The sequence below is a fragment of the Bombina bombina genome, chromosome 4, assembly GCF_027579735.1.
Source record: "Bombina bombina isolate aBomBom1 chromosome 4, aBomBom1.pri, whole genome shotgun sequence".
NCBI classification, from domain to species: domain Eukaryota; kingdom Metazoa; phylum Chordata; class Amphibia; order Anura; family Bombinatoridae; genus Bombina; species Bombina bombina.
Genome location: NC_069502.1, coordinates 825102367 through 825128706, shown reverse-complemented (window position 1 = coordinate 825128706; position 26340 = coordinate 825102367). Strand labels below are relative to the sequence as shown.

At 39.8% G+C, this 26340-nt stretch overlaps 1 protein-coding gene across 1 annotated transcript in view; it reads left to right on the top strand.

The window, feature by feature from the left end:
* LOC128657922 (zinc finger protein OZF-like) overlaps positions 1-23724 on the top strand; it is a 35398-nt gene extending 11674 nt beyond the window's left edge. Inside the window, exon 4 of the mRNA XM_053712349.1 lies at positions 21689-23724. Coding sequence (XP_053568324.1) covers positions 21689-22860 — 1172 coding nt within the window. The 3' untranslated portion in view covers positions 22861-23724. The remainder of the gene's footprint in view (positions 1-21688) is intronic.
* The last annotated feature ends 2616 nt before the right edge of the window (positions 23725-26340 follow it).

Below are 26340 nucleotides of genomic sequence, written 5' to 3'. Positions count from 1 at the left end.
AGATCTGTATATACTCACTGCAGACATGGACTGATAGCAGATCTGTACACACTCACTGCAGACACGGACTGATAGCAGATCTGTATACACTCACTGAAGACACCGACTGATAGCAGATCTGTACACACTCACTGAAGACACCGACTGATAGCAGATCTGTATACACTCACTGCAGACACGGACTGATAGCAGATCTGTACACACTCACTGCAGACATGGACTGATAGCAGATCTGTATACACTCACTGCAGACACGGACTGATAGCAGATCTGTATACACTCACTGAAGACACCGACTGATAGCAGATCTGTATACACTCACTGCAGACACGGACTGATAGCAGATCTGTACACACTCACTGCAGACATGGACTGATAGCAGATCTGTATACACTCACTGCAGACACGGACTGATAGCAGATCTGTATACGCTCACTGCAGACACGGACTGATAGCAGATCTGTATACGCTCACTGCAGACACGGACTGATGGCAGATCTGTATACGCTCACTGCAGACACGGACTGATGGCAGATCTGTATACGCTCACTGCAGACACGGACTGATGGCAGATCTGTATACACTCACTGCAGACACGGACTGATAGCAGATCTGTATACACTCACTGCAGACACGGACTGATAGCAGATCTGTATACACTCACTGCAGACACGGACTGATAGCAGATCTGTATACACTCACTGCAGACACGGACTGATAGCAGATCTGTATACACTCACTGCAGACACGGACTGATAGCAGATCTGTATACACTCACTGCAGACACGGACTGATAGCAGATCTGTATACACTCACTGCAGACACGGACTGATAGCAGATCTGTATACACTCACTGAAGACACGGACTGATAGCAGATCTGTACACACTCACTGAAGACACGGACTGATAGCAGATCTGTATACACTCACTGCAGACACAGACTGATAGCAGATCTGTACACACTCACTGCAGACACGGACTGCCTGTTGAACTACGGGAGGAATCTTTCTGTTTTGCTAGGCAACCACCAAGCCTCCTCCCCATCTGCAACTCAGAATGTCTTGCAAAGTGCAAACTGACAACAGGAACGTAAAGCAAACTAACAGAGGACTATATTGTAATAAACTGAACCTGCTAACTTTTGGTTTTCTAAAGCACCTTTGCAGTGATTTTCTTCTGTTTGTTTGTGCTCACATTTAGGCTGCTTAGCAAGAGAAATGGACTGTTTTCTTACTGAAAAGGTACATTATATTAATAGCTTATTTTCAGTTATTCACATGAATAGGAAGGACGTTTATTATTGCCCTTTAAAAGCAGAGTCTTATATCATATATGACAAATTTATAATAAACCTCTCTTTATTTTCTGGAGATCCTCACTCGTTCATGCTGTCAGCACGTTAGGAACAAGTACACATAATGTACAAAAATATACTGCTTGCAGAGTACTGATACAATAGCTTGTTTACTAATGTCATTTATAAATAAAAAATTTATTACCAGCAGATTATAAATGACAGAAGTAAACAAGCTATTGTATCAGTACTCTGCAAGCAGTACATTTGTACATTATGTGTACTTGTTCCTAACGTTCTGACAGCATGAACGAGTGAGGATCTCCAGAAAATAAAGAGAGGCGAAGCAATCACAACCAGCAAAACAAGAAAAGTTTTATGATGATAATGAAAAAAATATTAGTCTCTTACCAGAGTTATAATAAAAAAAACGGCACCAGCACCATAACTGTCTTAAACGGTGCAGCTCACAGATGACTCACAAGTTGTCCCACACTGAGGTTCCTCATCAAGCTTGTGATCCTCCTCATGCACACTGACAAGACCTCCTTACATCACATCTGCACTGAGCACTCTGACTGTGCAGCGGTATTTGCAAATAAAATAAAAAATTATGCCCAGTGTAGGCCCTCTGCTATATGTTTTGCCCCTGCTGCCTCTAAAACTTGTTCTTTTTTTAAATTCAGCGCGCTATGCGCTCCAGGTGAGCACCATTCCTAACAGTGTTCACGCGTAATTTACTACTAGTTAAACTAGTAGTAAATTACACTTTCCAGATGTAATGGTGTCTCCTAATAAGAGGAGTTTAGTACTAACCTTGCCTGCCTGTCACAGCTCAGTGAGTCCTTCCCGTGCTGCAGTACAGCTGACTGCATGTGACCTGAGTGGCAACGTCGGCGTCTCACTCACACAACATAAACTGTGCGATTAGAGATGTATAGGGGCTGGGTTAATACAGCGCCTGCAGGCACTTATGAATAAGTGCAGAGGGGTATGCCAGGCATTTAGTCTCTACCACACATGAGGTTTAAAAAACAAGGGGTTATTTTTAGGGGTTTTTTTTTACACACAGTCTGGCTTGGACCTTTTTTGGCGGAGTAATTCAATATAATTTTTCCAATAGGGTGGGCTATTGAAAAAATTATATTTATTTAGCCAAAAAAATGTCTTCTTTTGTCACTGGGGGTTCACGTGCACCTGCGCACCTATGGAGTAGCCTCCACTGCCTACTAGTAATATTTTCTGCCTTTCATATATTTCAATCCTTTCCTCTGTCCTTCAGTGGCTCAAGGCACGAAAGTAGTAGGTCTATAGTTGTGGCTTTGGATATATGGCTTTGGATGTATTGACAGTATAATGGGGTCCTTTCAGATTTCTCAGGTAATATTTCTCGATTCACAGACGAGAGAGTCTCTCAACTGGTAGCAGTATCGTAATCCTGTTCTTCAGGTAATATGTTTTTCTGCATCCATCTTCGATAATTATTACCACAGATACGAAGTTGTCAAGGTGGGGCACTGTGTGTGGTTCCCTGAGGACTCAGGGAACCTGGCACCTTGAGGAAGTGACTCTTTACATCATCTGGCTGGAATTGAGGACAATCTTCACTGCTTTTCTGTCGTCGCCTCTGCTTCGTTCTGCATCTTATATTTGTTTTTAAAGTAGAGACTGCAGCTTAGGGTATGGACAAGAGCCAAAATGCATCAGCTGTTTTTTTGTCTTTCTGTTTTCTAATACTGTCATGCCATGCTTGATTTTTAATGATGGAACTATAGAGGAAATTTTTAACACAGCCGGTGCACCTCAAATTAGCTCTACACTTGGATTACTTGCTCACCCCCCCTTGAGTGTAGCACGCTATGGCTAGATGCCGTTTACCCATCAATTCCTGTGTTTAGCCACTATCCTGAATTGACAGCGCGTAACACCAGATCAGAGTCGGCGCTTATTTTGGCTTATGAAAGGGTGTTGTGCTGCACAGAAACGTGTATTCTTGAGCAATTTTGACAGATATCTTTAGGTTGGTTCCTCACTTTGTATTGTGAAAATAATTCCTTGTCTGTTTGCCTTTTATACATACCTGGAGAGTTGCAATGCTAGAACAATAGTAGTTAATTAAGGGATCCAATCAGTGATACCTGACAGATTTAAAAGGCAGAGAACTGGATGCTGGATATTCTCCTTGAAAAAGCTATGTGGAAATACTGAAACGGTTGTCTGAGTTAATGGAAGAACATTGACTGATCAAAAGGAAGGGCAAAATTGTGATGTATACAGCATTAGCCTAAAAGATATAGTATGGAGTAAGCAGTTCTGTATATACAGACTCACGCTATTGTGTTGCTGACTGTACACTTATACCCCATGTGATTTGTTATCATGTTTCTTTTGTAATATTTTAATTAAAAAAATTGTAACCAGCACTAGAGACTACAGTGTATCCTGCATTACCCTGGGTTTCATTATAAAGCACAATTCTTAGAGCTATTGAAGCTCTGTAACATGTGAGTAGGATTGCTCAGCTGTGTTGCTGTATATCATTGAATTTAACTGTTTCACGCTATGGTTTTCCTTTTCTTTTTTTTGAGGAACCAACCTGAAAATTTCTGTCAAAATTGCTGCTATCCATCCAGTCTAAATTAAATAAGGACTTACATTCACCTAAAAATTGTGATGTTTTGATGTGGTTTATATTTATATTATGTTATGGTTCTAGTCACTTTTTATTGATTGAGAAAATGAATTTTGTGTTGCAAGTGCTGGTCTTCATGGAACACAGGTGGCTATAAAATCACATTCGGTGACCAAACCATACAGCAGCACAGGAAGACCTTTATTTTGCTAGCAAGTGGAGTTTTGCAAGTGTGCTAAAACAGCATTACAGAGTTGTATCTCCAGCTGGTTTTGACATCTCACAGGATATGATTCAAATAGTTGAATAAATCTACAAATACATTTTAAACTTATTTCAATTTGTCTCATGAACTTATAAACATTTATTGTATTGTACTATGGTTCAAGCTTTCCAATCTTTCTTGAGAAGAAATGATTTATCAGTAACCAGGATTTGTGTGTCTTTAGTTAAAGGGTAGGGCACTTGTGCAGCCCACACTTTCAATATCTCATTAAAGGTAGAGTCTACAATAGAATTTTTGTTTTAAAATAAAGACAATCCCTTTATTACCCATTCTCCAGTTTGCATAATCAACTTACCTATGTTACCTTTGTGATTACCTTGTATCTAAGCATCTTCTGACAGCCCCCTGATCACATGACTGTGACTATTTATTATCTACTAGTCCTAAAGACCCTTTACACGGGCCATTTTTTGCAGTACAGCGGTCCCACCCCTTGCTCTCTCTCTCCCCCCCCTCTCTTTTGCGCTCTCTCTCGCTTCACCTCTCTTTTGCTCTCTCTCCCCCCTATCTTTTGCTCTCTCTCCCCCCTCTCTTTTTGTACTCTCTCCCCTCTTTTGTGCTCTCTCCCCCTCTCCTTTGCACTCTCTCTCGCTCCACCTCTCTTTTGCTCTCTCTCTCCCCCCTCTCTTTTGCTTCCTCTCTCCCCCTCTCTTTTGCTTTCTCTCCCTCCTTTCTTTTGCTCTCTCTTTTGCGCTCTCTCCCCGCTTTCTTTTGCGCTCTCTCTCTCTTTTGTGCTCTCTCTCCCCCTCTTTTGCTCTCTTTCTCTCCCCCTCTCTTTTGCACTCTTTCTCTCCCCCTCTCTTTTGCACTCTCTCTCTCCCCCTCTCTTTTGCACTCTCTCCCCCTCTCTTTTGCGCGCTCTCTCTCTCCCCCCCCTCTCTTTTGCGCTCTCTCCCCCTCTCTTTTGTGCTCCCTCTCTCCCCCTCTCTTTTGCATGCTTTCTCTCTCCCTCTCTTTTGCGCGCTTTCTCTCTCCCTCTCTTTTGCTCTCTCCCCCCTCTTTTGCGCTCTTTCTCCCCCCCTATCTTTTTGTCTCTCCCCCTCTCTTTCTATTTCTCTCCCCTCTCTCTTGCGCCAACTGCGCCAGGACCGACCACGCCCCCGACCATGCCCGGTCACACCCACGCTCCCGCCTGGCCATGCTCCTGCCCAGCCACGCTCACTTTCGCCCCACTGCCGCAAACAGCATGTCAGATAAGGCCAGGTGTGTTTGTCCTTGTGCTGTCTCTACTGCGCATGACAGCTTCAGACAAACACACTTGGCCTTTTATATTATAGAATTGGCTTGCATTTAGTATTGTGTTATGCTAAATCTTAAATAACTTCTCGGGCGTAAAGACATTCATCTAGATTACAAGTTTTGCGTTCGTGTTTTAACGCTGAAAAAATGGTAATTTCAGCGTTAAAACAGCAACGCAGCCATTACTTGTCAGTATAGCTGTACTGCAAGCCTTTTAGCCTGTAACGCAACGTCAGTCCCGCACTCAAGAAAATGACGTTTTTTTCATGGGATTCCCATAGAGCTGCCATTACGAGTTTTGTGGTGAGGCTAAAAAGCTTATGTTACACTTTATAACGACAAGTTCTGTACCACCATCTGAGAGCAGTAGTTATGCGTTTTACGCAACAAAACTTTTACATAAAACTCATAACTAAAGTGTTACAATGTACACTAACACCCATCAACTACCTATTAACCCTTAAACCGAGGCTCTCCCGCATTGCAAATACTATCAAAAAAGAAAAAGGAGTTTCAATCCTAGGATTGAAAATAGTGTACACTTGTGAAGCACTCTTACCTAAGTTGAAGGGGCTCTGGGTTAGAACAGATAATAACGGGGGAGGGAGACGGTCTTAACCGTAACAAATTAAAATTTAACCTTTATTAGGATTCTCAATAAAATAACTGTCCACAAACAAACATATATACTTCTATTAAAAACACAGATGTGAATGGGGATATAATATGCAGCGTGTTATGTTGGACGTAGAAAATTGCTGATGGGGTTAATTCTTAACCTAGGATGAAAAATCCATAGCCAAGAAGAAATGTTCCCTTAGTGAATGGATAGTATACGGTACTATTAGATGTTAGTACAGGTGTTTGGTGTGACTGAACATAGTATTCGACTTGCTAATGTTAATAGTACACTTTAATAGCGTTTATTTGCTATGCATTAAATGTTCATGTCTGCTTAGGTAACTTAGCAACATTTGTTAAAGGTCAAATTGTTGCCACTTGTGATACTGTATGTTCTGAATATAAGTTACTGTTATCACCACTCGTAATGCTATCAGAAAATAGAGAGGATATTCAAATCCTCCTTATAGACTGTTATCCGCTTATGTAGGTATTACCCGTATTAGGGCTAATGTGAACGTTCTTATAGCCTGATTTTATGGATATCTGCTAGAGACTTATATTCATGCTCTTAATGTCTCCCAATATCAGGTTTATTCCTGTGAGTTGAATTAACTATGATATATAGTTAAGCCCACAGGTATAAGGATTTTGATGTACACAGTAACTCTAAGATTCGTTGTTTTACAAAATTAAAGTACCGAATAACTGTTACTACTTTCTATTCAGCAACTGACTTAAGTTGTCATAACTACAGCTGAGAGAATATCTAACCCACTCGCTTGGCTAACTAACTGCTTATTATACAATCATGCTGTCGGCTATCCACCGTAAATAGCATATGTCACAAGTTTTTTTAGCAAGGCTGTCGAGTGTAACAATTCCCCATATCATCTGCTGTTAAAAAGTTTTGATTAAAGCATAACGACTAGCTAAGCCCTAACATGTTTCGCCACCAACGTGGCTTTCTCAAAGGGTACGGCGCGGCGTTCAGCGTGGTCTTTTATTGACTCGCATTCCTCCCCTTTAAATGACGTCATAACCTATCATAGTTGACGTTGGTATGAACCAATCGCTGTGATTCTGGCTTGTCTACTAGATGCTATCTAATTTCTTATTGGAGGATTTACCGGTATTCTGGTTACAAACATTCTAACGATTAGGTCTTTAGTATTATTATCAATAATTCTGGATATATCAACAAAGAAAGTTACATAGATATGTCTCACATGTGGAGTAATAGTATCTTATGTTTGTAAATTAATTATCATAGATAATGTTCTTATGATGTTAGAGTTCGGTGTATTAGGTACAGCAAGTTACTACATTGAGATCTGCTGGTAACATATAGATGATTCTCATTTTTTGGGGTTGCTTACTATTAAACAATCTACTGTCAGTTCATACATAACAGGGGTTATATAAAAATAGTGTTAAACGATAAATGTCAGTTCATAAATAACATAAGAATGGTATCTCACATCGATTAATACAATATTCTGTTCTCATTAATATCACCCACTGTATTGAAATGTATATCTGACATAATGGTTCATTAATTTAGATCATCAATGGCCATTAGGTAATTGTGAAACCCACATCACGAACGTAGTTCATATACCTAATGATCTTATTGTCACAACATTCATAACAGACAATGGATAACTCATTTATTCAAGTGGCTGTACTTAGCCTAATGCAAGGGAAATAATTTTATGTCTAATCATCGAGATAACTATTGTATAATACAGTAGTATTCTTCTTGTGAGGAGTGGTGAAAACAAAGCAATTCATAAATAAAATAAAAATTATATATATATTATAATAGCGTTTATTTGCTATGCATTAAATGTTCATGTCTGCTTAGGTAACTTAGCAATATTTGTTAAAGGTCAAATTGTTTATACGTTACTATGTTGCCACTTGAGATACTGTATGTTCTGAATATAAGTTACTGTTATTACCAAATCCTAATATTCAAATCCTCCTTATAGACCGTTATCTGCTTATGTAGGTATTACCCGTGTTAGGGCTACTGTGAACGTTCTTATAGCCTGAATTTATGGATATCTGCTAGAGACTTATATTCGTGCTCTTAATGTCTCCCAATATCAGGTTTATTCCTGTGAGTTGAATTAACTATGATATACGTATATATTGTCTATTTGCAGCAGGTTGTTACCCTGCATTATAATATAGCTAATTTGAATATAAATAGTTTCACTGGCTTCAACGGACAGTACGTTAAATAGGTTTTAATAGGGAGATATAACAAATCTATGAGTCTATTTGCTTTAATATTCCGCCAACTATGGTAGGTTATGACGTCATTTAAAGGGGAGGAATGCGAGTCAATAAAAGACCACGCTGAACGCCACACCGTACCCTTTGAGAAAGCCACATTGGTGGCGAAACATGTTAGGGCTTAGCTAGTCGTTATGCTTTAAGCAAAACTTTTTAACAGCAGATGATATGGGGAATTGTTACACCCAACAGCCTTGCTAAAAAAACTTGTGACATACGCTATTTACGGCGGATAGCCGACAGCATGATTGTATAATAAGCAGTTACTTAGCCAAGCAAGTGGGTTAGATATTCTCTCAGCTGTAGTTATGACAACTTAAGTCAGTTGCTGAATAGAAAGTAGTTACAGTAATTCTGTACTTTAATTTTGTAAAACAACGAATCTTAGAGTTACTGTGTACATCAAAATCCTTATACCCGTGGGCTTAACTATATAATCCAAATGGAATATTATAGCAAATAGACTCATAGATTTGTTATATCTCCCTATTAAAACCTATTTAACATACTGTCCGTTGAAGCCAGTGAAACTATTTATATTCAAATTAGCTATATTATAATGCAGGGTAACAACCTGCTGTAAATAGACAATATATACGTATATCATAGTTGATTCAACTCACAGGAATAAACCTGATATTGGGAGACATTAAGAGCACGAATATAAGTTTCTAGCAGATATCCATAAAATCAGGCTATAAGAACGTTCACATTAGCCCTAACACGGGTAATACCTACATAAGCAGATAACAGTCTATAAGGAGGATTTGAATACCCTCTCTATTTTCTGATAGCATTACAAGTGATAATAACAGTAACTTATATTCAGAACATACAGTATCACAAGTGGCAACATAGTAACGTATAAACAATTTGACCTTTAACAAATGTTGCTAAGTTACCTAAGCAGACATGAACATTTAATGCATAGCAAATAAAAGCTATTAAAGTGTACTATTAACATTAGCAAGTCGAATACTATGTTCAGTCGCACCAAACACCTGTACTAACATCTAATAGTACCGTATACTATCCATTCACTAAGGGAACATTTCTTCTTGGCTATGGATTTTTAATCCTAGGTTAAGAATTAACCCCATCAGCAATTTCCTACGTCCAACATAACACGCTGCATATTATATCCCCATTCACATCTGTGTTTTTAATAGAAGTATATATGTTTGTTTGTGGACAGTTATTTTATTGAGAATCCTAATAAAGGTTAAATTTTAATTTGTTACGGTTAAGACCGTCTCCCTCCCCCGTTATTATCTGTTCTAACCCAGAGCCCCTTCTACTTAGGTAAGAGTGTTTTACAAGTGTACACTATTTTCAATCCTAGGATTGAATCTCCTTTTTCTTTTTTGAAACTAAAAATTACACAGCACCTGACTCTGTTAATCATTTTAAAAGATATATATAATCATAGCTACCACAGAGTATCCTAAGTACAATCAATAGTAGTGCCATTAGTCTTGTTTTTTTCTTGTGTTGAATTAAATTACCTAGTTTATCTAGGTCCTTCTAATAGAGCACACTATAACATTAAACTTAATATGGCCAACAAGTTGGAACAAGATAGAATTACCAGAAACAATAAACGTCTGATTTTCAAGAGGTATTCAATGAACAGTCACAAAATATTGAACCAACCCCTGACAGACTAGATACACTACTTTGAGAACTCCATAAGAACCTTTTTAAGCAAGATAAAGTATGGTGGAATCACCACTTCTTTGATAAGTATATAGAACGAAATTTAATTCCCAGGGGCTTAAGGATACAGCTGTTCCCAGCATTCAAATTTAAACAAGCTGAGCTAACTACGGAATGGGAAACAGCATTATCAGAGTGCTCCAACAAATTGATGAGCATTTTGATAAAGCATGACATTGCAGAATATGATAGACTTGAAGAACTTATTAAAACTCAGAACGCACAACTCAAATAATTTAAAACATTGAAAGAATTCGAAACCTCCTATAAAAAATACCAAAAAGAACTGGACAAATATGAGGCAGATATAAAGCAAACTAAAATGGGAAAATTAAACAGAGACATAGAGGATTTTCAGAATAACAGAGTTTATAAATGGAAAAGAAAATTTAACTCTAATAATACTTTCAGTCGCCAGAGAGTAACCATCATTCACAGTGATACAGAGACAGAAGGCGAGGAATCTGATAATCCTAATAATGAACCATCTGAACCATCTGCCCATGCCTCTTCAATTCAAACCTCAACTCATTCTGATATCAGAAAAATAGTTTTTTAGAGGAGGGCGCAAATTTAATTTCAGACCCACCAGAAGAGGTAGGGGGGGCCAACAAAAAAGCAACAAGAACAAGGAGTGTAAGAGAAACACAAGGGAACAAGCCATACAAGAGAAATCCCAGCCCCTTCTCCAGAATCAAAATGAAACAATGAAAATTTTAAACCTATCAAAGAAAATGTTGTCTGAAGATCATATTTCATTGTTATCTAAAGGTCTGTCATTTTGCCCTAGTGTTCCACTCGACAAATTCGAAAACAAAGACATACAATTATATCTAAGAAAATTACTTTTGAGGAGACAATATTCAGATATTCAAAATCAAAAAGATACAGGTACAGAGTACAATTGGACTGTGGAAGATCTATCTCTCCTACAAGATATGGAAGACCTATTAAAGGAGAATGAAAAAGACCTGCAACAACATTGGCGGAAGAATCTTACGATCAAATCAAAATACATACCTACCTCCTCAAAAAGTCCAAGTATACAGATATTTAATAATATTGTATGCAAAGAAATATCTGAGTTACCAGTGAGACCACCAGCAATGAATTTAACGAAACAGGATAAACTAGCTCTATCTGAAATCCAAGACTGGGATGACGTTATTATACGCAAAGCCGACAAAAGCGGCAATATTGTGATCTGGCCCACTGAACAGTACCTCAAAGAAGTGGATAAACAGCTAACCAACCAGACTTGCTATAAAAAACTGTGGAACAATCCCACTGAACAGTTTCACACTCAATATAATGACCTGATAAATAATGCCAGAGCTAATAATACCATCACTAATAAGGAAAAAAGGTTTCTGACTGTAAATCATCCAAAAGTAGCCACCTTCTATTTAATCCCTAAGGTGCACAAAAACCAAAAACACCCACCAGGATGCCTGATAGTGTCTGGTAATGAAAACCTTATGGAGAAAGCAAGTAAGTACATTGACATAAGATTTAAAGAATTTTTGACTCAAATACCTTCTTTTATCAAAGACACTATGGAGACTTTACAGCAACTCCAAGATATCCAACTTGGACCCTCTATGTGGCTTGTAACTGCCGATGTAGAAGCTCTCTACACTAGCATTAAACACGATCTGGGTCTTGAGGCAGTACAATATTACCTGAATATGACGAATGAAGAAGATCAAAATCGCAATATTTTCATTTTAAAGTTATTAGAATTCGTACAAAAAAAACTATTTTGTCTTCAACAACCAATTCTACCTACAGTATAGAGGAACGGCAATGGGAACCGCCTCTGCACCTACTTACGCCAACTTATTCCTAGGTTGGTGGGAACATAATACAGTCTTCACAGCAAACAATGATGAATTCACTCAACATATCCCTCTCTGGCTGAGATACATTGATGATATCCTGATGATATGGGAGGGACCGAAAGACAAACTAAATAGGTTCCTAGACATCTTAAATAATAATCTGAACATCAAATTAACATATGAATGTAGTCAAACGGAGATTACATTTTTTGATTTGAGACTGTTCAAGAAAGCAAATGGAATGCTAGGAACAGATTTATTCAGAAAAGAGACGGCTACTAACACAATACTGTTCAGTACAAGTGCACATGCTCCATGTACAATAAAATCCCTTCCAATAGGGGAATTTTTAAGAACCAGGAGGAATTGCTCAGAAGATGAATTATATCAAAAAAGAGCATCAGAAGTAGCCAGTCGTCTCAGCCAGAGAGGGTACAGTAGATCCTCCATCAAAAAGGCAAAACACAGAGCCAAAAAAAACAACCGACAGGATTTACTAAAACCAAAATCCCAACAGAAGGATGGGAAAACAAGACTTGTATTAACATACAATGCACAGAGCCATGATATAATCAAAATTATCAAAAAACATTGGCATATTCTACAATCTGATAATATACTGGAAAAGCTCATAGAGCCGAAGATAGAGCTGAGCTACATAAGGACAAAGAATTTAAAAGATCTCCTTAGTCCCAGCCATTTTGTGCACAAAAAGAAAAGAACAAAGAGGGGTAATATACCCTATGGATCATACTCATGTGGTTCATGCACAAGCTGCAAATTCTTGAAAAAAACTACCACAGTTAAATATAGATTTAACAAGGTACACAACATCAAATCTTTTATTACCTGCAAGACCACTGGAGTAATATATGTTGTAATATATGTTAATATATGTTAACATGAATATGTTAATTCAACTCACAGGAATAAACCTGATATTGGGAGACATTAAGAGCACGAATATAAGTTTCTAGCAGATATCCATAAAATCAGGCTATAAGAACGTTCACATTAGCCCTAACACGGGTAATACCTACATAAGCAGATAACAGTCTATAAGGAGGATTTGAATACCCTCTCTATTTTCTGATAGCATTACAAGTGATAATAACAGTAACTTATATTCAGAACATACAGTATCACAAGTGGCAACATAGTAACGTATAAACAATTTGACCTTTAACAAATGTTGCTAAGTTACCTAAGCAGACATGAACATTTAATGCATAGCAAATAAACGCTAATAAAGTGTACTATTAACATTAGCAATTCGAATACTATGTTCAGTCACACCAAACACCTGTACTAACATCTAATAGTACCGTATACTATCCATTCACTAAGGGAACATTTCTTCTTGGCTATGGATTTTTCATCCTCGGTTAAGAATTAACCCCATCAGCAATTTTCTACGTCCAACATAACACGCTGCATATTATATCCCCATTCACATCTGTGTTTTTAATAGAAGTATATATGTTTGTTTGTGGACAGTTATTTTATTGAGAATCCTAATAAAGGTTACATTTTAATTTGTTACGGTTAAGACCGTCTCCCTCCCCCGTTATTATCTGTTCTAACCCAGAGCCCCTTCTCCTTAGGTAAGAGTGCTTCACAAGTGTACACTATTTTCAATCCTAGGATTGAAACTCCTTTTTCTTTTTTGAAACTAAAAAGTACACAGCACCTGACTCTGTTAATCATTTTAAAAGATATATATAATCATAGCTACCACAAACAGAGTATCCTAAGTACAATCAATAGTGGTGCCATTAGTCTTGTTTTTTTCTTGTGTTGATTTCAAATACTATATTAAAGTTATTAACCCCTAATTTGCCACTCCCGACATTACTGCCACTAATAAAATTTATTAACCCCTATTCCGCCGCTCCCCGACATTGTTGCCACTATAATAAAGTTATTAACCCCTATTCCCCCACACCCCGACATTGCCCACACTATAATAAATATATTAACCCCTATTCTGCCGCTCCCCGACGTTGCCGCCACTAAATAAAGTTATTAACCCCTAAACCTCTGGCCTCCCACATCACTACCACTAAATAAACCTATTAACCCCTAAACCCCCAGCCCCCCACATCACCAAAAACTAAATGAAACTATTAACCCCTAAACCTAACAACCCCCTAACTTTTAAATTAAAATTACAAGATCCCTATCTTAAAATAAATTAAAACTTACCTGTGAAATAAAAAAAAAAATAAGTTTAAACTATAAATTAAACTAACATTACTATTATACCAAAATTAAAATAGCTACAAATGAAATTACACATTTTAAAAAATTTAACCCTACTAAAAAAATTAAGCCTACTTTTACAAAAATTACAAAATATAAAAAAATACTAAATTACAAAAAATAACAAATGAAATTATCCAAAATAAAAACAATTACACCTAATCTAATAGTCCTATGAAAATAAAAAAGCCCTCCCAAAATAAAAAAAAAAACCTAGCCTACAATAAACTACCAATAGCCATTAAAAGGGCCTTTTGTAGGGCATTGCCCTAAAGAAATCAGCTCTTTTTCCTGAAAAAAAATACAGACCCCCCAAACAGTAAAACCCACCACCCAACCAACCCCCCAAAATAAAAAACCTAACTCTAAAAAAAACTAATCTACCCATTGCCCTGGGCATTTAAATGGGCATTGCCCTTAAAGGGCATTCAGCTCTTTTTCTTGCCCTTAAAAGGGCATTAAGCTCTTTTAGGAAATGCCCAAACCCTTATCTAAAAAAAAAAACACTAACCCCTTTTTAGGTACTCACAGTTGCTGAAGTCCCACTTGAATGATCTTCATTCCGGAGGCTCCATATTCATCCATCATAGGACCAGCATCTTCTTCATCCCTGCAGAGGCGGAGCGGTTGATGCGCGGAGGCTGAGGACCAGGTAGAGGTCCATCTATCCGACGTGGAGGTCCTCTTCATGCGAACGTCCGCGGCACACTGAGCATTTAAATGCAAGTTACCCCTTTTATACTGGGGTACCATTGCATTCCTATTGGCTGAAAAATTTAAATCAGCCAATAAGAATTAGGGCTGCTAAAATCCTATTGGCTGTTCAAATTAGCCTATAGGATTTCAGCAGCTCTCATTCCTATTGGCTGATTCGAATCAGCCAATAGATTAGGGTTCTTTTATTTTGGGGTGTTTTTTTTTTTAAAACGGGGTATTAAAATAGGAATAATTATTATTATTTTGGATAATTTGTGCGTTATTTTGTGTAATGTTTTTTTTCTTTTTTGGGTGTTTTTTTTTTTTTTTAGAATAGCCATTTTTTTATTTTTAATAGGCAGCAAAAGAGCTGACTGCCCTTTTAAGGGCAATGCCCATATTGTTTTGGATAATTTCGTTTATTTTTTGTAATGGTAGTTTTTTTAAGTTTGTTTTTTTAAATTTTAGTGTTTTTTATTTTTTGTACTGGTAGGATTTTTTATTTTTGTAAAGTTAGGTTTTAGTTGAAGGCAGCTTAGGTTTTATTTCACAGGTAAGTTTGTATTTATTTTAACTATGTAGTTAGTAAATAGTTAATAACTATTTACTAACTAGTCTACCTAGTTAAAATAAATACAAACTTACCTGTGAAATAAAAATAAAACCTAAGCTAGCTACAATATAACTATTAGTTATATTGTAGCTAGCTTAGGTTTTCTTCTTAAATGGAAAGAGTCCACAGCTGCATTCATTACTTTGGGAAATAAGAACCTAGCCACCAGGAGGAGGCAAAGACACCCCAGCCAAAGGTTTAAATATTCCTCCCACTCCCCTCATCCCCCAGTCATTCTTTGCCTTTCATCCCAGGAGGTTGGCAGAGAAGTGTCAGTATTTATTTTGTCTCTTATGGAGGGTAATACTCTTCGGCATGGGACTGGAGTTTTAAGTAGTCCTGTCAGTCTCTCAGTGAGGGCTTGGATGAAAGTTAGAGTTCGGAGATGCAGGAAGAGTTTTTCTGCTAAACCATACCATACAAATGTGTTCCTGAGAGTCTACCACCTTACGGGTCTAACTTAACATAAGGGTCTCAGTGAGTCTCCTTTAGTATCTTGGAATCGAGGGTTAATATCTCCTGAGGGGTGTTATTGAACAGGGTGGTTTATAATCATGTTTGTTATGTGATTCATCCTTCTTATGTGTGTTGTTTATGGGCTTGTGGTTGGAACATTGAGGCCTTTGGAAGTGACGTGACCTTATGGTTGGGCACAATTTTTTTGGACAATACGGTTCACCTTGTGGTCAGGCGTGGTTACGCTCCGTCTTCCATTTCCGCATTCCCGACCGTGTGGGGAGAAATTCTAGTCCGCAGGGGTCTGGTCATAGGAGGTGGTGAGTTTTTCCCCAGCCATTGTGAGTGTCAGGTGCCGTTTTTGTTTTACTTCTTTAGTCCATATTTGCATATCCTCTATATGGAGGATTCTGATACTGAGACTATTTTAATTTCAGATTCTGCGTCCAGTGAAGAATCCGGATTGGCCTCGTTGACACATGTCAACCAGTTTTGTTCTGTATGTCATGTGAGAGCGCCTTGTTCCTCGGGCTCGGGGAATCAAGGGACAGCTGAGCTATCCGCCTCTGGGGATCCTGTCCTCTGAGAGGCGAGTTCCCTACCGCTCTATACTTCTACACATGCGAGTAATGCAGTTTATAATTATTCCTCCATGCAGGGTGGCGTGTTCTCTCCGGAGTTTACAGCACGTTTTCCCTTCCACATATTTTTGGCGATTATTCGTCTGCAGAGTCCAGAGGTTTATGCGCATTTGTGCTTGTGCCCTATTGTCCCAGGTCTACCACCTTGGGGAGGGCCTGTAGAGTTCCCTGCGGGTGTAACTGTCCCTGAGTGTTGTGCATTTCGTTATAGAGTGGTGCGTCTTACTCAATAGTTAAGACATATTTTTCAGTTATTAAATTATCCTTCTCGGATATGGGAATGTTCAGTCTGCTTCGGATGGTGTACCTCTTTAGACATGTGGGGATAATGTAATCTCCTGACTGTTTTTTTTGAGATCCTTCCCAGTTTTTTTTGTAAGATTAGTGCTCCGTTTGGCTAACCTGCAGTAGGCCTGTTTACTTATTGGGCGTTAAACTTCGGGTTGCCTTATATTTTCTTTTTATCCGGTTAGGATGTCTTATTTTGTTGATTATTTTCTTTCGGGAATATTAAACTGGGATTGATACTCTGTTATTTCTGTGGAAGTGTTTTGGGGGACATGTTAGTCCTATGTTTGTCTGTTTCCCTTCTTCCCCTCTGAGGGAGGATTTATGCAGCCTGACGGTTAGGATGCAGGCTGGTCCTGTTGGGTTTGGTTCTGTCTTGTGACTGTTCAGACACGTGGCGCCATTCGGATTGACTGGTTCGATTGAGGTGCAGAGTGCTCATGTTATCATTTGTTTTACATTCAACTAAGCATTCTAGAGGACCTGTGGGTCTGCAAGGCAGGAAGGATTGTCTCAGTCTTTATAGCCTTCAATTTGGATGACTTGGTCAGTGGAGTCTCCGCTGCATCATTTTCTATGGCGTCTGGTATTGCCGGAACCTAGTGTTCCTCTCCCATGTGGTGGGGAGTTGGAGGGCTTAGCTCCTTCCCACCGAGTGGCGGTTTGGCCTTTTTCTTTTGAGACTCGAGGATTGTCATTGGACTTGGTCCTCAGCAGCTCGTAAGTTGAAGGGTAGTTTAGCTGCCTTGCAGCGGTTGGGTTGCAGAATGTAACCAGCTGCAGCTATTGCACATTGACTGTGTACTGTCTAGCTGTTTTTCTGAGACTATTTGATCTTCCTTTGTGGTCCCCATGGTGTCCTTTTAGGGGCCTGGGAGATGTTTGTTCCCTGTTAGGGACACTGGGAGTGGTCTCCTTGAATTGCTTGAGGTTCCTCCCGGAACGGCGGTTGGTTTGCGCCCCTTTCTCCTTGTGATCATCCACTTGTACTGAGGTGATGTGGAGACTAGCCTTTGCTTGAGTGGTTTGGACCTCAAAGTATCCCCTTGCCTTATTGTCCTGAGGTTGTTAGTGAGTCTAGAAGCTCTAGCATCGTTGTACGACTTTTACCGTCTTGGCTCCTTAGAGAGTGGGACTTCGGCAAGGGGTGGTCTCTTCCTTAGGTCGGGACTTGCGAGTTTTTCTCGTTATCTGGGTTGATCTGGATATCACATTACTATCCCCTGTGGTCTGGGTTTTTCTTCGGATGGGGTGTTCAGTTTGCGGGTTTTGTTTATCTAAACAGTTGGATGGTTCTAACCTGTTCTCTCTGGGGCTTCCGGTTGCTGGGTATCATTCAGCATTTTCCCTTGTGGATCCCGTTGTGGGTTGTTACCCGACCTTTAGGCTCCAGGGTTGGTTTGGGGTTCCCCAGTTCCTGGAAACCTGGGCTATGTCCTTTTACTCTGATTTCTTGATCTGGTCCTGGTTTGCCAGGTTTTCTGAGTTCGTTGCTAGTTGGGGGCTTGTGTTGCACCTTAGACGGTTTCTCTTGGTCGGCTTGCTGTAGTATCCATTGAATTCTCTGCTCTGCAGGTGATTGGACTTCTGCTACTATTGCACATTGGTTGCATGTTAGCAGGCTAGTTTTTAGGGGAATCACTTTAAAGAGGGATTGATCTCTCCTTTAACCTGTGGCTTATGGAAAGTGCTGCCTGTTAGCCATTTCCCCTTCTTGGGTGAGAGCTTAGTCTTCTTTTATGGAGATGTGGTCCTTTTCTTAAGGCTTCTCCTGGTTCAGGAGTTGGGACCTGTGAGTTTCGCTTGCTGTGAGGGATTTTTTCTCTGGGTTTTTACGTTCCATTTGGAGTTTTGCTGGCTCCGTGGCAAGACTAAGTTGGAAGATCCTTTGGGTCTACGGCCCTGTTGTCTGACCTAAGGAGTCGGGTTGCACCCGTGCTCTGTTGGATTGGCTGTGGCCATTTTTCTGCTTGTATTTGAGCTGGTTTTGGGGTGCTTCTGTTCCCCTGTTTCAGACCTGTTGTTGCTGGCCCGGCTGGGGCATAGTAGCTAGCTGGCTCCCTAAGCTTCCAAGCAGAGGGTCTAGGATTGCTCCACCTCGGGTTTGGGGTGTCACTTCTCTTCCTGGGGACCTCATGGAGGTTATGAATCCCCCTTTTTTGATAGACCTGTGGGTAGGTCTAGCGGATTGGATTGCCTAGAGGGGGACCTCTGTCTGGGAGTTGCCTTTTGCAACCTGTTCTTTTGCTGGCCGTTTTTGCTCTCAGCAAGTATTCCCTGTGTCATCCTGAGGATGGGAGTGTTTTTCACTGGGTCTGTTACACTTTTTTGTAGCGGAATACTTCAGTGTTCCTAGTTCAGGACTATGTGAGGACTCCGTCTTCTGTTGTCTTTGGTGCTTTTGCATGACGTTTGAGAGAAAAGCTTTCTCTATTTCTATGCCCGGTCCTATACCTCTGGTTTCTCTGGTCTAGGCCTAGTCTCCCCTTGTCAGTCGGGACCCATTTGGGCCCTTGTGAGCTTGGCTCGCTCTGGGGGATTTTCCTTTTATGGATCTTGTGACCTTTTGATTTTTTCCTTCGATTCTTCCTGGCTCTCTCCCTTTGGGAGTTTAGGCTGGTATTCCCTTCTTTAGTGAGGGGTGAGTGGGGAGGGACCAACTGTTGGGCGATGGCGTCTCCTGGAGACCTGTTGGCTCAGTTGAGTCCGATTTAGCTAGGCTCTGGACTACCTGTGGGTCAGGGTCCTCGGGGCTTTTCCTTTGGTAGTTTTCTCGGCTTCAGACGAAGCTGGGTTTTTTTTGTGGGCAGTGGTTTCAGGCTTAATGCCCTCTGAATGGGCCCCCCTAATGGCATTCAGTGTCCCCTATAGCTTGGGTATTGTTTTCCCAAAAGTAATGAATGCAGCTGTGGACTCTTTCCATTATAGAAAAAAACATAAATTATGCTTACCTGGTCATTTTCTTTTCTTCTGATGGAAAGAGTTCACAGCTCCCCACCCGTAATTTTTATGGGGGTGTCCTTATTTTATTCTTCTGGAACCTTTTACCCTGATATTTCTTCTACTATTCCTTGTTCCTCAGCAGAATGACTGGGAGATGTGGGGAGCGGGAGGAGTATTTAAGCCTTTGGATGAGGTGTTTTTGCCTCCTCCTGGTGGCCAGGTTCTTATTTCCCAAAAGAAATTAATGCAGCTGTGGACTCTTTTTCCATCAGAAGAAAAGAAAATGTTCAGGTAAGCATAATTTATGTTTTTATGTCACAGGTATGTATTTAGTTTTAAATAGGTATTATTTAGTTAATAATTGTAACTTTAATTTAGCTCTCTTTTAATTATGTTAAAGTTAGGGGGTGTTAGGTTTAGGGTTATGTTTAGGGGTTAATATAGTTCAATTTAGGTTGTTGTGATGTGGGTGGCTGGCGGCTTAGGGGTTAATAGATTTATTTAGTGGTAGTGATGTGGGAGGCCAGAGGTTTAGGGGTTAATAACTTTATTTAGTGGTGGCGATGTTGGGAAGCGGCGGAATAGAGGTTAATTGATTTATTATAGTGTGGGAGATGTTGGGGTGCGGGGAGGTAGAAGTTAATAAATTTAGTATAGTAGCGGCGATATTGGGAGCAGCTGATTAGGGGTTAATAGTTTTATTTCTGTGGCAGCGATATCGGGAGCGTCAGATTAGGAGTTAATAACATTATGTAGGTGTCGGCGATGTCGGTGCGGCAGATTAGGGGTTTTTAGACATGGGGTTTATGTTGGGGTGTAACTTTTGTTTCCCCATAGACATCAATGGGGCTGCGTTACGGAGCTTTTCATTCCATGCTTCAGGTGTTAGAAAAATACCTAACACTTTCTCCCCATTGATGTCTATGGGGAAAGCGTGCATGAGCACGTCAAAGCAGCACTTGTATTTTGTGCAGTATGGAGCTCAACGCAACCATATCACACGCACAAGGCGCCTTTTTCAAAACTTGTAATGGCAGCGCTATGGAGGGTGAAATAACGCAACTTTTGTTGCGTTTGTTTTGCACCCTCTATAGCGCAAAACTTGTAATCTAGGTGATTGTTATCTATATGACCCACATGAACTAACAGTCTCCTGTTGTGAAAAGCAAATAAAAAAGCATGTGATTAAGAGGCTGTCTATAGAGCCTTTGAAACAGACAGAAGTTTAGAGGTTTAAATGTTAGAAAGTATATTAATCTAACAATGTTGGTTGTGCAAAAAGTAAAGGCATTATATATATTTTTAAACAATAACAATTTTAATGTAGACCCTTTAACTGAAACACCTTACTCCAAATAGCTTTTGGTGAAGTTGATAACACAGAATTTCACTTACATTTTCCAGCCTGCACTGTGAACGGTTATTTAATGTCTTCAATAAAAATTACATTTGTGTGTTATTAGTTTTGTCAGATTGTGTTTGTCTATAATTGTGATGATCAGATTACATTTTATGAATAAACAATGAAGAAATTCAGGTAATTCCAAAGGGTTCACAAACTTTTTCTTGCAACTGTACAATATGGTTGTTTTATTGATTAACAATTATGAGATGCCAGTGAATCCTTAAAAAATAATCATCTTTGTCCAATAAACTGCCCTTAATCAATTTTATGGTTGCTTGGAAAAGGTTTATAGGTCATAGTCCCTTCCCTTGTAGTAGAAACTTAATTAAAAAACTGAATTGCTTTTTTTTTTCTTCTAACACTCCAGTTAGTGAGACCAGTTAAAATGTTTAAAAAGATATTTATGACATTAATAACTAACATTGCTCTTATTGTATTCCTTTTCTACAGGTGGATTAATAGACTATGATAATCCTAGTCATGGCCAGAATGCAGATGCTTCGTTAAGATTTTTTCAAAATCCAAGAAATCATTTGAGGAACTTATGTTCTAAATGTGGGAAATGTTTCACTCTGAAATTAGATCTTATGAGGCATCAGAAAATTCATATAGGAGATAACGCATTTTCATGTTCTAATTGTGGTAAATGTTTTAATCAGAAATCAAATCATCTTAGACATCAGACAAGTCATACAGGAGAGAAAGCATTTTCATGTACTGAATGTGGGAAATATTTTACTAAGAAATCAAATCTTATTAGGCATGAGAAAATTCATACAGGTGAAAGAGTTTTTTCATGTTCTGAATGTGGGAAATGCTTTACTCGGAAATCAAATCTCATTACTCATCAGACAAGTCATACAGGAGAGAAAGCATTTTCATGTCCTGAACGTAGGAAATGTTTTAGCCAGAAATCATATCTTATTAGATATCAGACAAATCATACAGGAGTAAAAGAATTTTCATGTGCTGAATGTGGGAAATGTTTTAGCCGGAAATCATATCTTATTAGACATCAGACAAGTCATACCGGAGAGAAAGAGTTTTCATGTTCTGAATGTGGAAAATATTTTACTCGGATATCAAGTCTTTTTAGACATCAAAAAAGTCATACAGGAGAGAAAGATTTATTATGTTCTGAATGTGGTAAGTGTTTTAATAGGACATCAAGTCTTATTAGACATCAGAAAAGTCATACAGGAGAGAGAGGTTTTTCATGTTCTGAATGTGGGAAATGCTTTACTCGGAAATCACATCTTGTTATACATCAGACAAGTCATACAGGAGAGAAAGCATTTTCATGTGCTGAATGTGGAAACTGTTTTACTCAGAAAGCACATCTTGTTAGACATCAGAAAAGTCATACAGGAGAGAAAGCATTTTCATGTGCTGAATGTAGGAAATGTTATAGCCGGAAATCATACCTTATTAGACATCAAACAAGTCATACAGGAGAGAAAGCATTTTCATGTTGTAAATGTGGGAAATGTTTTACTCAGAAATCAGATCTAACTAGGCATCAGAAATTTCATGCAGGAGACAAAGCATTTTCATGTTTTGAATGTGGGAAATGTTTTACTCAGAAATCAGATCTAACTAGGCATCAGAAAATTCATGCATGAGAGAAAGCATTTTCATATTCTGAATGTGGGAAATGTTTTACTCTAATATCACATCTAATTACTCATCAGAAATTCATACATATGAAACCATTTTTGTGTGCTGAATTTGGAAACTGGTTTAAACTGAAATCCCATCTTATTTGACATCAGAAAATTCACACAGGCGAGAAAACATTTTCATGTTCTGAATGTGGGAAATGTTTTACTCAGAAATCAAATGTTATTACTTATCAAAGAAACATATTATGCTTACCTGAAAAAATAATTTCCTTCTAATGACAGTGAGGGTCCACATAAACATTCATAACCTATCAGAAATACTTCACCTAACCACCAGGAGGAGGCAAAGACACCCCAAACAGAACATTGAAATATCCCTCCCACTTCCCCAGTAATTTTTTGCCTTTGTCTACAGGAGGATGGCAGAGAGTGGTGCTCTGCTGAATTCTGGATTTTATGCTCTAAATGGGTTGTTTCCCTTTATTAAAGAGCAGGGAAGTTGTCAGTAGCCATGTAATCCTCTTAGTAAGAGTTTTGGTGAATGTTAGCTCTAGATGTCACGGGGAAGCTTCCCATGCCTACATCCAGTATATTTATGCTATCCTTCCTGTGGGATATACAGTGTTAGTTACGCTGGTTTCCTTGTGTCACAGGTCCCTGTGAGGATGAAAATTGGTACTGTCAGACCTGGGGCTACTGAGAAAGCCACATAACTGCAGATGAAGACTTCTGACTGGTGAGTCCATGGAATCCCTTATCCCCTCTATGGCTTGTGGTCTAAGTGTGGTGCAGCTTTACTAGCTAAGTAAGCTAAGGGTAGGGGACATTTGCCACTTTGCTGGTTTACCCTCAGTAGGGGCAGGCACTATTGGAGACGACCTTATCATTTAAAATATTAAAGCTTCTAGTGTTAAGCTTCTTAATGTTTCCATTCACTCTAGATGAGCAGAGGTCACCCCGCATGCTGCTCTGTGGACTCATATGTATTTGTTTGTTATATGCTCATGTCTATTCCTCTTGTATAATATGTATTTATTATCATTTAAAAGGTTTATACACTTTTTCCCTAATTTCTCTTGTTTCTCATGCACAAAAGAATGGAGGTAGAAATACAGATATTTATCCTATTATTTCTACCACACAGAGGATTCATATATTAATAGCATATAAATGTCAATTTCACAGAAATCTATATTTCTTTCCATAAGCCAAGGAGTGTTCATGACTTCATTCCTTACTGTTGGGAAACACAACACCTGGGTACCAGGAGGAGGCAAAAACACCCCAGCCAAAGGCTTAAAGGGACAGTATACACTCACTTTCATATAACTGCATGTAATAGACACTACTATAAAGAATAAGATGCACAGATACTGATATAAAAATCCAGTATAAAACTGTTTAAAAACTTACTTAGAAGCTCTCAGTTTAGCTCTGTTGAAAAGGTAGCTGGAAAGCCCACTGCAAGTGGGAAATAAGACACTCCCCCCTCCCCCTTCTTTTGCATATGAAAAGATCCTTTACACAAACAGGAGCAAGCTGGAGAAGGTAGCTGACGGTATTCACATAAAATTTTGGGGTTTGGTTAGGAGTCTGAAAATCAGAGCAATGTTATTTAAAAATAAGCAACACTATACATTAAAAAAACAAAAACTTTATGGGCTATATAAATAGATCATCTAGAAAACATTTATGCAAAGAAAAAATTAGTGTATAATGTCCCTTTAAATATCCTTCCCATATCCCCCCAGTCATTCTTTGCCTTTCATCACTTGCCTGCACTGGTGTGAAGAGCATGGTTTTTCTTGACATAAGGTTAAAGTTGCCAGAATTTTATCCTTTCTCCAGGATGGACTGAAGAAGGGTCTATCTGCTAGTTCCCTGAAGGGATAGATATCTGCCCTTTCAGTGTTGCTGCACAAGAGATTAGCTGACCTTCAGGATGTGCAGTCCTTTGTTAAGGCCCTGACTAGGATCAGACCTGTGTTTAGAAAGGTGGCTCCGCCTTGGAGTCTCAATCTTGTTCTTCGTGTGTTACAGCAGGCTCCGTTTGAGCCCATGCATAATGTTAACATTAAACTGTTATCTTGGAAGGTCCTTTTTCTATTGGATATTGCCTCTGCTCACAGAGTGACCATAGCCTGTAGCCACCCCTGATGCCCAAAAGCACAAGTATTCAGTGGCAGACTTAGGCTACCCAGACTAGGTTGCTCTGCCATAGGTGGTGCTATGTAGCCCAGGAAATTGATTTTAACTGGAGCCCACCCAGATAACTAGACATACTATCATTCAAGTGAAACAGGAACTGATTTTATTGTAAAACATACTCCTTTTATACACAAAGCTCATTTTGATAAGACACTGGACAATCCCACAATATTCCCGCCCCTCCAGACAGACCGGCGCCTCCATAGCAGCCATAGTCCAACAGAATCACAGGACATAGGGGTGACGGTTTTGAGGTGATCCCTTTGTGTCATTTGAAAGCTCTCTGTCTCCAGATGCCACAGTCCAAAAAGCAGCGTGATTCCTTACTGGGGACCGGAGATACAGTCCATTTAAGTTATGGGGGTAGGGGTGTCCAAAACCCCCGTTCCCAAAGGAGCTCCCCTCCGGTAATTCCCCCACCTCTTGTCCTCCTTAGGGGCTACCAATCACCCAAAAAGCAGAGCTCTGGAGCAAAGGGCCACTGGAGCGACCAGGGGTAAAGTTAGCGGGTGTCCTGCTGTTCTGTGGCTGACCGGGAGTTCCAGGAGCACGACCAGCTTAGGAGGGTTTTTCCGGTCAGAGGCCAGCTATTCTCTAACAAAGTACTTGTGACAAAGCCAAGCAACCAAAAGCTTTCAGAGATTGCGGTTGCTCTGAGGAGCCCCAAACCGCTGAGAAACAACAGGGGTGAGGTAATAAGGGGGTGGGGGTTAGCCTTGGGGGTCTGGTATCCATGACATCTCCCCCCTCCAGTTCGGCAGACCCGGCTAGACCTTTAACAGGTCAGCCTTGGGCTGTCCGGTGGCCTTCCACTTCTTGGTTGCTGGGGAAGGTTATCCCAACTCCCCTTTGCTTGGGGCCTCCTGGGGGGTTCCTGCTGGCGTTTTTTCCCCTGTGCATGAGCGGGTACCCCCCTGGCCAGCCTCCTGTGAGAAATACTCTGGGATGAGAAAAGGGTAGAGACCCTGCCAAGCTACTGAGAGGAGAGACTGTCTGTCTCTTTTCCCGAGAAGAAGATCTACCGTTAGGGAGGGAGGTCAGCTACCTCCGCTCCATGGGAAACTGCCGCTCCATGGGAACTGCTCTGCCGCTGGGGAGGGAGACGGACTGTCTCCTCCCCCGGGAAGGGGTTCTGCCATTGGGGAGAGTTATCGACATCTGTCTCTCCCTACCAGGGGTTCTGTGTAAGTGGTGGGAGGACAACTACCTCCGCTCCCAGGGGATGGCTCTGCCACTGGAGAGAGAGACCGACTGTCTTTTCTCCTGGCTCTG